The sequence below is a fragment of the Mollisia scopiformis genome (assembly GCF_001500285.1).
Source record: "Mollisia scopiformis unplaced genomic scaffold LY89scaffold_7, whole genome shotgun sequence".
In the NCBI taxonomy this organism is placed as follows: Eukaryota; Fungi; Ascomycota; class Leotiomycetes; order Helotiales; family Mollisiaceae; genus Mollisia; species Mollisia scopiformis.
In genome coordinates, this window is record NW_017263587.1 from 780,906 (window position 1) to 791,689 (window position 10,784).

Genomic DNA, 10,784 nt, shown 5'->3' on the forward strand with positions numbered 1-10,784 from the left:
GACGAAGGCCGTCAAAATGCCAGCACAAACACCAACTCCCTCGCATCGTGGTGGCGCTGGCTTCTCTCCTTCTTCTTCTCTCCCTCTCCCCCCAAACCAACCACAATGGCACCAGACTACCAAACCTGGACCGTCACCGACCCATGGCTCCCCATCTCCTGCAGCCTAGGCGAAGGCCCCTACTACGAAGCCGCGACCAACACCCTCCGCTTCGTCGACATCATCAAGAAACGCCTGCACACCGTCTCTCTGACCACGGGTCCCTCGTCCCTCAAGACGCTGCAGCTCGATATGCCCGTCGGCGTCACGGCCGATATCGAGGGCGTGGACCCGGCGAAGAAGATCTTGGTGGGAGGCAAGAATGGGATTTTTGTCCTGGATAGAGAGTCGGGGACGTACGAGTTGTTGAAGAGGTTCTATGAGAGTGAGGAGAAGGATGATCGGTTGAGGAGTAATGATGGGGCGGTGGATCCGCAGGGCCGGTTTTGGGTGGGTACGATGAATGATTTTCATGTTGGGGAGCCTCAGGCTGAGGGTATGTTTTATTTTATCTTATTTTATCTTTTTTAGGAAGGGGAAGAGGAGTGAGAGTCTAATAATTTCTTTGGGCAGCGGCCGAATAAACGCTGGGGTTTAGCCGTTGTTGTTGTTTTTTGGGGGTCTCATTGTTTCTGCCTTCTATCTCCGAGTCATGAGTTTGAGATGACATCTTCCTTTTTCTCCGATTTGATGCGCCTTTTTTCTTTTTCCTGGAGGATTTGTCTCGAATGATGCCGAGTGGACCGAGACGAGAAACAGGGAAGGAAGGGAATTTTAATTGCGCGATAGGGGACTAAAACGGGTGTCTGAGTTATTTGTTTCCTTGGCTGGCAAAAGGAATTATGAAATGGAGTGGAGCAGGGTATTTTGATACCTACTCTCGTACGTAGCGTCACGTGAAGATGTCTGTCTGTCTTTCTTTTGCTAGACGCTGAGGTTGGGCATTGGGCTGAAGAAAGAAGGTCGTCTAGAACGAGGGATGGATGCGAGGAAGCAAGGAAGTCCTTGATCCATGGACAAATACCGAGATACTGCCTCGTACAGTGCATTCTTTCTCTTCACAACCGCGATTAACGCTTCAAGAAACCCCCTCATAGTCCCTACTTCTCTTCCCAGCTCTGCAAGAAGAGAACAAAAAATACAAGCAAGAAAAATAAGAAACTAACAAACAAACAAAGGAGCACTCTTCCGCTTCAACCGCGACCTCACCCGCCACCCCATCCGCCCCTCCCTCACGATCCCCAACAGCATCGGCTGGTCGCCCTCCCAAACAACCGCCTACTTCGTGCACAGCACCGAAAAAACCATCTTCGCCTTCGACTACTCCTCCTCCACCGGCGCGCTAACCAACGAGCGCGTGTGGTACAAACACCAGGGAACAGGCGACCCGGATGGATTCAAGGTCGATGAGCAGGGCAATTTGTGGCAGGCGATCTATGGCGAGGGCAAGGTGTTGAAGATTGTCGATGTAGAGGGAAAGGGAGTGGTGAGGGGCGAGGTCAGGTTCCCGACGAGTGCGATTACGTGTCCGTGTTTTGTGGGGAGGGAGTTGGTTGTTACGACGGCGGATGATGGGGAGGGCGGGGCGGCGGGGGCGGTGTTTAGGGTTGATGTTGGGGTGGGGGGGCTTGGGGATTTTGAGTTTAGGTTGGAGAGGGGGGTTTGAGAGGGTGGTAGGTGGGGATGGAAGAGAGGGTGGTGGGTGGGGACGGAAGAGAGGGTGAGGTGAGGTGAGGTGTAGATAGGACGGGAGGTGAGAGATGTAGATGTGGTAGAGATAGATTATAGCAGATGTGAAGAATCTTGGGGGATTGCCTCGGACTTTCTAGAAATCAAAGTCTGATGGATTGAGACGAACCTTCTTTGTATTCTCAAGAAGTATTCAAGTCAAGTTTTGTTGAGTCCGGAGCAACATACTGCACTATAAGCCGTCACAAACTTTCAGTGTCTCGCCATCACCCCCTTTCCCCTCATTCTGGCTCGCTTAGAAAGTTACACAAATCTCTTTGTCCCTCAAATCATCTCTGACTTGGAAAAGTGCATGCTTTACATTCGCAGAGTAGTATCTCATGGGTATGTTGCTGTCAAGGTTTTATTACTGTCATTCATACATACTTTTCTATATCGTTGTCAACTCCCCCACAATTCATCAGTGCTTACATTCCGTGACGGGCAGTGGGGGGGAAAAAAGACATCCATCTAAAGAAAAAGGGCACAAGGTCCTTCGACGGTGGTATCTGGCGCACCCTCGTGTGGAAGAAGTATGGTTGTGGTAAGTTGTAGATCATAGGGTGGTGTGGGTTGAGTGTTCTTTTATAGCTTTTCCAACGAAGGGGAGGAGGTTCTTGGAGGTCGAGATTTGGGGGTGAATTAGTCAGGTAGGTGTTTGGTGAATTTAAAGGGCTGGGAAAGAGGAGGGCGGGGAGTGGATAAGGGTTGAAGGGATGGGGAGGAGAGGTATAAATACAGTAGAGTGGAAAGGGAAAAGGCGGTATCAAACTCGGTCGCAAATGCAGACCAAGAACCTGCATTTCAGGAAACGAGAATGGGAGAGTCTTTTTCCCGTCTTTGTGAATTGAGTTGTGGGAACTTGTTATCTATCTATTTGTCTTAGTCGATTTTGGGCTTTATGTTGGAGTTTTATTTATAGATGCCTTCATTGTCAAGTAGGTAATAACTGCTAAGCTTCACGCTATTGTCGTTTGTCTGTTAATTGCCGCTTTTCGTTATGTACCTCACCAAGAATCTTCTTTTCTCAAAATTACCAACGATCAAACGTCTACGACCAAAATCACATGTCGGGGGTCTCTACACGTCATCATCGATATCTTGATCTCATCCTTGAGTTCCTTCATCTTTGGTTGGCTTCAAGGTATGGTTCGACGTCTCTATATATACTTCGAAGAACCGTCCGCTGGACGTGGCGACTTGTGGGCGCCTGAGGCGCTTAGATTGTGTCAGACGTTGTGAAATCGTAAGGCGTTAAAAATTCGTGAGGCGTTGAGGTTTGGGGGTGAATGGACTTCACGTTACGTTAGGAATCAAATTCTTTGGCGGAGCGAGCGTTTGGGATTTGGTGAATATTTCTAGATTCTTTGGGGTGGAATTATTCGAGGTGGAAAATTGTCACTCCTGCATAAATAACAGCATTTGCCAAATTTTCTAACGTCTGGACATTTCATAACCAGAGAATTCCCTTCAATTGGGCACCCGGAGCCATTCATTAGGTTTCAAGGCTTTGTGAAGGCCCGTTAAGCTTTAGATGGCTAGTTCAGTGTTTGATGATTGATGGATGGGTTTGTTGCCAAAGAAGTCTCTGTGCTGTTGTTAAGTATTAGTTGCTTTGCTGTCGTTTGTCTTGTTGCTGTTAACGTCGGCCCCAGCAGTTTAACAGCGATTGATTATCCATCATAGAAATCGAATATCGCAAACTCATACCCGGCCCCGACCTCATCTCTCCCCTTATTCTCTCGCTTTGCATCTCTTGTCAAGTTTGTTCTTCTAACAGATTTCCATACTATGAGTAGTATTTATATCCAAAATAATCGTGGACTGGACGTGGAAAGTTACAAGAGCCTCAGGCGCTGAGAACGTGTCAGATGTTGAGGTTTTGGGTAGTGAATATGGTTTGCGTGAGAAATCAAGGTTCTTTGAGGCGCTGAATGGTTGTTGGTCGTTCTGACTGAGTGAATGGATTTGAGCATGTTAATTATAGAGTGAGAGAAGGGTATATAAAGCTTCCTCACGCGCACTTTGACGGTACACAAAAGATGGTACCGAGCCGTCACGAGATGTTTGTTCTTGCTTGTTCTGGGACAATTTTTAAGTGTTTTGGTTTTTAGAGAGATTCTGGGCAAGTAGAACTAGGAGGTTGTGGCGATTGAATGACGCGGGTCTGTGGGAGAAGACCGTTGTCAAATTGTTTGATATTGCGAACTAATTTGATATTTAGACGGATGCGTCTCTTGTCAAATTGTTTGATATTGCAGATTAATTTAATATTTAGACGGATGTTTCCTTTCTCCTATTTCTGGACTCGAGGTGAAGTGTTTGTCTCATAGTTAAATCTCGTGAGGTAAGTACAGCAGTGTCTTGCCCCTATTCCTCGCTTGTTCTCGCTTATCAAGGACGATAAGCTAAATTGAACGGGGCCTTCCATTGCTGCCACCACTCGCCCCCTCGTTGCTAGACTTCGAGATAGATTTTACCTGCACAATCGTATCGTTCGCTTTTGAAATTTCCGGCTCTGTATCCTCTGGCTCTGGAGACCCTTGCGATGTAATAACGCATGTATCCTTCTTCTCGGAAGGCGAAAGAACCTTCTCCTCACAAATTCTCAACGCACTAAACATCCTCCCGCTCTCAGTGACTGGAATTAAATCACAATCTTCCGATTCCCACTCAATACCCACGCCCTCGAATGCCCGCCTCTGTAACCGCAACGTCCCCTCAGCCCACCACGCCCTCTGTCTCCAACCTCTCCTCCTCCAACCCAAGCGTCCTGCAATCGCCTCTCTATTTTGATTAACCACAAAAACCAGCAACCCCAGCACAAAGATCAAGCAAATACTCAACGTCCGAAAATTCGTATAATCGCCTCGATTGATAATCTGATTCTCACACATCCACCTCACATCCGGATCCTTCTCTGCTTGTTCGACATCTATGAATGCCGAATACTGGCTAGATGATGGTCCTGTGGCAAACTCAATCATAAGGCGCTGTAAGGTAGCAAGAGTGATCGTGAACCAGTTCTCGACTTCCAAAATCCATTGATTGGATGCTAATGGCAACGAGAAGCCATTATCTGCAAAGCGTGAGGCGAGGAGCCCGGTCGACATCATAGGGTAATCGAATCCAACGTTCGAATTCAGGATCGTGTTCGCAATTTGCATCTGATGGTCATTTGTAAGTACTTCCTCGAGTTCAGAGTCGGGGAATGAGTAGTAGATCGAGCGGAATTGTGTGCAAGAGTTGTTTTTGGAGGAGGGGTTGCATATTTGTTGTTGTTCGAGACAGGCGAGGACAGAGACCTCTTTGTCAGGGTAGTAGATAATGAGGTTATCTGCGGAGGTGGTGCTTGGTTGGTTTGTCTGTGGGCAGGGAGCCAGAGGTCGTCGCTGGGGCCGGTGTAGAACCAAGAGAAGGATGCGAAGGCTAGGATTGTGGTTGCGTCTGTTATGTTTAAGGCGAGGATGGGAAGGAATCCTCCGCTTTCACTTGCTGTTAAGGCGCTGTACAGATTTAGCTAGAATTTGCTGGCTAGGAAAAATTCTCACATCAAGTAATAGGGAACTAATCCTTCAGAGCCGTGAGAAGGAACGGCAAGATCCATAAAGTTGGTGTAGAGGTAAGTCGCATTTTGCAAAGTGAGATCCTCGACGCCATAAAGGAAATCGTTATCATCTGGAGGGCCATATAAAAGAGCCGTATAATTGAAAGTTATATTTCCAGAAGAAAAATCGTCCTGGTAACTGTATGAACTCGTGCCTTGTTTGCTATATCCGTCAGTGGTGATTGGCACGCAAGTTAAGTTGTTTCGCAACTGAACACGATCCGAGTCATGACTATTGATCCCCAAGTCGTCTCGCGAGTCGATCAGGCCTGTATCCAAATATAAAGCTGGGCCAAGACACAAGTCATCAAAGGGACATGAGTTATTTGTTGTTGAAGTCCAAGGCAACCGCTCTCGCTTGAACATGGTACACTCTGGAAGTGACTGTGGCTCCGACAGGCAACTCTGAACATATTTATCAGTCGACTGCAAGGTGGTTGATACATAAGCACTCTGGATAATGTTCTCCGGTTGGTTTGCTGCTCCAATCTCATTCACTACTTTCCAAGGTCCACAATTGGGGTTCCGGGTTATGAGAACCTCTTCATCTGTGGTTGTTATATGGGAGGCTAGTACACTCGCTGCTCCAAACGCTATCAGATGAAGCAACCCTATCAAGATAAGTGTGACAGATTTGCGAAAGCTCTTAGGGGATCGAGAGCGCCAAGCATATGCTATCCTGCTAAAGACCCAAGTGGCACTGATATCGGAACCGTCATTCCTCAAGGTGGCTTGTTGCTGGTGGAATAGACCATCTCTAGGTTCCCTAGTTGCACGTATTTGATGTGCGAGGAGACGGATGATGCCAAAAGATTGAACCCCAATCAACTGTGCATGAGATTAGCTTGCTATTATTTCTTCGTGGATGAGCGAATTGCGGACTTGAATGAAGATAGCCAGTGCAGCGATGAGGATGACGGCATTGTCTTTCTTGAGAGTCAGAGTCGACCCGAGCACTGGACCTTTTGAAAGGTTTACCCAAAATCCAGAATAGATCGTAGTGTTTGCTGACATTCTCAAAACTTCAGCAAGAGGGTTAGTTGGTAGGTGGAAGAATAGTGGTTTGTGACTCCAGGTAGGAGGTATCGTAAACGTGCAAGCTGGTCATGAAAGGTGCGAGAATCTCTTTAGAGCAACGAGGAGTAGCAACTAATTTATCATTGAAGTAGCACCTACAAACCATTACAAACATCAGGTACTACATGCGTTGTATTCTGAGATGTATGATCATGCTTTATCTATCACAAAATTAATCTGGTGGCCAAACTTATAAGTTGTTGTACCAAACTGGCAAAAGGTTGCAATCATCGTGCTCTATATTTCGAAGGATGAGTCGCATACGAGTCGAGGACTTTCATTTGTTCGGTACACATGTCGGTACTTAGCCGGTGCAGCATCAAGGGGTATTCTGCGGGCACCCGCCCGTATGTGCAGGGTCCTTATCTCGAGAAGTACGAAAGCACTCACCTATATTTAGGTCTCAACCCCGTTCCTATGCATATGTCTTGCAGGATCTGCCTTTTCAAAGACGGGTAGTTCACGGAAGAATTATGGCAATTGACTGAAGAATGGCCTCAGAAGCTTTACAGTGATCACGCAGCACGGACTGGTATCGTACCCATACCAAGTCTACTCCAACTTCTACGTGCCCCAACAAGCATCGCATTGTCTCGGATTGAAATGCGATTTCAAGCTTGGTATTAAATGAAGGTCATTACCTGCTACCTCAGCCTTTAAGGGAGGCCAACACTTTTATACCGTAAAGATAAACCTGCACCACACGTTCAATTCAACCCCGCCAAGCAATTTGCTCTTCCGATCATCTCCATCACCTCCCTCTACCTTACTTGTGGTGTGGAATGGACCTCATACTCTCTCCAATCTTATTGAACTCCTCCTGCCACTGAACAACTCTCTCTGGCTTCTTGAACGGGTCCAAGTTCATGTGCTCGGTGTCAACGAATACGTGGTCACCAAGCGTCATATATCCAGACGCAAGCTCGTTCTCGGGATTCTCGTAACCTTTCGTCAAGCCTGGACCACTAGCAGTAGCAGGAAATGTGTCTCGATACACTTTCACTGCCATCTTTCTTCCTGGCTTGAACCAGAATGTCTTGCTGGCTTGAAGATCTGCGTTGCTAGGGAAAGGTTGGCTGGGCTCTTCTCGAAAATCCTGGACATAAAGTAAAGGTCCATTGACAAGCTCTTGATCGGTAAGTGGACGGTTGAGGTCCAGTTTGACGTCTTCAGCTGTGAACTGAGAGTTCGGTGCTAGGAGCAGCATGTGGTCGATGTTCACTTCTTCTTTGTTCCCAAAGAGATAGAATGATGTGAACGTCTTTGGGTAGTTGCTATCTCGAAAAGCTGAGTTCAAGGGTCGACTCTTCACCACTTGACTGATTGTTACTGTTGTATGAGGCACGATAATGCTGTAATCTTGTTACAACAGGTCAAAATTTGTATGGATCAACTTACGCTTTATCTGTTTTGATCTCGGCTGAGAACTTGGTTCCTGGACTCAGCGTTTTCGGTAGTTGAATTGGATGAGTGAGAAGATATATTTGCTCTGATGCATTTTGCTCCTTGAAACTGAGATATTTCTTCTTGCTCTCGACATCAATCTCGACCTCGACGATAAGTTGTTGCCGGTGGTTTGCGACCATGAAGGTTGGGATGTGTATCATATACAACGTCTGTTTGCCTTGCAAAAGTAAGTGATGGCGCGTAGGAGATGTTGAATTACGTTTCTGGCAGACATATAATATGTCAGCAAGTTTCCGGAATGGCACCCAAGACGCACTTTGATTTCTTCCTCAACGATCCTCTTGAAAATTCCAGCGAGCGTCCCAACAAAATTTTGAGCTGTGGGCCATGGACTCATGACCACGTTGCGGAGGACCATTAAATCAATGTCATCTACTCTTAGTCCCAAGCGAGTCTTGAAGTTTGCCATGCAGTCGCCATAGAGCTCTTTGGAGAAATCGGTGGAAGTTAACACGAACTCGAGGGCCGATATATCGTCGTCCGGGGAATATACCGAGAGTCGTTGTATAACTCTTGACATCAAGTAATTGGCTTCTTCGACGTCAGTGTTCCAAACTCCCGATTCGAGACGAAAATTGAGAGTGAATGCGTTAATGTTCAAGTCCGAACCAAGAGCACGGAGAAGTGTTAGTGACTTTTCGCTTTCTGGCTTGCCAGCGTCCGCTGCAACGATCTCTGCATTCGTTTTGGATAGAATAGTATCACGAATTCTCTGTTTCTCAGCTTCTACCTTTTGGGGTGTGGAACCAGGTTCCATCTCAGACGGAAGCATGTTGAGAGGGACGACTTTGAAGTCCATGTCCGGGGAGGTCATAGCTGCCCATTCTGCCGAGAACTAAACGGCTTCTGTTAGAAAATCACGTAGTCAGAACAAGAACTTACCCTGCTGCAGGTAAATGTTACTTCACCAAGAAGTGCTCCGTACCCTTCTACCCCCATTCCAATGCAAGTGTTGGAAAGCCAAGTGGACATCGCAGCAGCGCCTGGTTTGCTGTGATGTAGTTTCAGCCTCTATAAAACTACCATCGATATATTCTACTTACCTTCCTTCAACACCGTAGATTCCCATGCTAGTCGAAGCACCTCGTGAAAGATATGGGCTAGTCCACGTAACGAGATACCTCATTCGCTCATCACGATAGCACAAGCCACCAGCAGGATACGGCACATACCCTGCTTTGTGAGGATCAACAGTGATTGAATCAGCAAATCTCAAAGCGAAAAGATCCTCTTGGGTCTCGGTACGAAGTGCTGAGTTGGGTACGAAACTCGAATCCCTGCTCCCGCGCTTGGCACGACCCGGACTCATGTGAATATCAGTGGGCAACATGGTTGCAAAGTAGCCTCCCCAGGCTGCATCTCCATGAACCAAAAATGACATTCCAAGCTTCTGAAACTCGTCCCGGACCTCCAATATTCCAGTCAGATCATCAACTGATCCTTCTTCGGTGGAACCGATGATTGCCACGACAGCATAAACGGATTGCTTCGTTGCGAGATTCTGGTGCAAACGATCTCTCAGCTTATTGATGTCAATCCGGGCACTGGGATCAACCGGAATACCAATGACATTGGACGCGCCGATACCTGCGATTGCTAAAAACTTATCAGAAGAATGTACAGGAGTTGAAACATGAAAACTCACCAGCTCCCTTGGGCCATGAATAGTGGCGAGTTGTTGACAGCATATACTGGGGATCTTTCAGGTCGAACTCTCTCGTAAGTACATCCTTCCCCGTCTCCTGAATGCTATACTTCGACAGAACTGTTGCCATGAAAGTTGGAGAGATATCATATTCTCGCCCCAGGCGATCCGGGATGTCCAAGATATCATGAGGTCTTAAGTTCGAAAGTTCCCAGCTGTCCAGTTGAAGGAAGAGCTTTTCCTCTCCCTTGCAGGTCTTGATTCGGAAGTTTTCAGAGACAAAATTGAGCAAGCCGCCAGGCTTCATAGCCTTGAAGATGGAGAATGGATAGAATTTGAGACTGCGAGCTTTGAAGTATTATATTAGTATGTTGTGTCGTGCCGGATGGTGTCATACATACCCACCCTGCAAGATGTTAGTCGGAAGTGGATGAGATTTCGAGAAGGCACATACCAAGTAGATTCCAGATTCGCAACTGTCCCACCACAAGTAATGTGGCCCCAACTAACTGGAAGATCTAGCTTTGTAGTATCCATGTTATAACCGAACATGGTACAGAGTTGATTTCCACACTCGATCTCGGCAACTGTCGTCAGAGGACTTGCTTCAACAGCAACATTATTTGGGTAATCTCAGACGACAATTCTTCCATTTCGAATCTAACGCGGTTACTCAGCATCGCCGCTCTACTCAGGCGCTACTTACCCTCGACTCAGGTTGCTCAGTCATATTCCTGCTCTTCATTTTAGTGACCAATCATGATTTGCTTACTATTCGGCTCAGTTGTGCGAAAGTTGCCAACTCTACACGACTGTATTTAAAGGAACCAAGTCGGCTCCCAGGGAACCCAAACAGGACCCCCCTAAAAATATACCTTTTACTCTCAAGGCAAATTCTTCTTACAACATAGCGTGGCCTTAGCCTATTCCAAGGAGAATATGCCTTCGCACCTTCCTCTTAAACCTTTGCTTTTTCGTATCTTCTTCTATTAGACTTTACTCAAGTACTTCTCCACCCGCTACTTTGAATTTGCTTACACATTGCAGTTCTTTGAAAAAAGCTTAAAGTAATTAACTATAATGTCATATCTATTAAAAAGGAACGAGTCACAAATTGCTAAAATGGGAGTAGACGTTGATGGTAAATAAATAGCGCCAGTCGGTGCATCGAACAAACTAATAGCAATTGACACAATACCGTTGGGAACCGGTGGAACCGGC

The 10,784-nt window shown here is 46.7% G+C and overlaps 3 protein-coding genes across 3 annotated transcripts; 1 reads left to right on the top strand and 2 right to left on the bottom strand.

The window, feature by feature from the left end:
• Nucleotides 1–105: 105 nt before the first annotated feature.
• LY89DRAFT_695536 (uncharacterized protein) lies at nucleotides 106–1,705 on the top strand (the record flags this gene model as incomplete). The annotated part of the gene is made up of 2 exons (XM_018216769.1): nucleotides 106–535; nucleotides 1,218–1,705. The coding sequence occupies 2 exons, from the start codon at nucleotides 106–108 to the stop codon at nucleotides 1,703–1,705; spliced, it is 918 nt and encodes a 305-aa protein (XP_018074271.1).
• A 2,470-nt stretch (nucleotides 1,706–4,175) lies between these two features.
• Nucleotides 4,176–6,388, bottom strand: LY89DRAFT_716396 (uncharacterized protein; the record flags this gene model as incomplete). Its single annotated transcript, XM_018218263.1, has 3 exons — nucleotides 4,176–5,196; nucleotides 5,319–6,202; nucleotides 6,257–6,388. 3 exons carry the CDS (start codon nucleotides 6,386–6,388, stop codon nucleotides 4,176–4,178), a joined length of 2,037 nt encoding a protein of 678 aa, XP_018074272.1.
• Nucleotides 6,389–7,199: 811 nt separating this feature from the next.
• LY89DRAFT_641289 (PLP-dependent transferase) lies at nucleotides 7,200–10,164 on the bottom strand. Its single transcript, XM_018211706.1, has 7 exons — nucleotides 10,018–10,164; nucleotides 9,564–9,904; nucleotides 8,962–9,514; nucleotides 8,801–8,909; nucleotides 8,175–8,753; nucleotides 7,850–8,121; nucleotides 7,200–7,803 (listed from the first exon to the last, which is right to left on the bottom strand). The coding sequence occupies exons 1-7, from the start codon at nucleotides 10,113–10,115 to the stop codon at nucleotides 7,218–7,220; spliced, it is 2,538 nt and encodes an 845-aa protein (XP_018074273.1). The 5' UTR covers nucleotides 10,116–10,164; the 3' UTR covers nucleotides 7,200–7,217.
• Nucleotides 10,165–10,784: the final 620 nt, after the last annotated feature.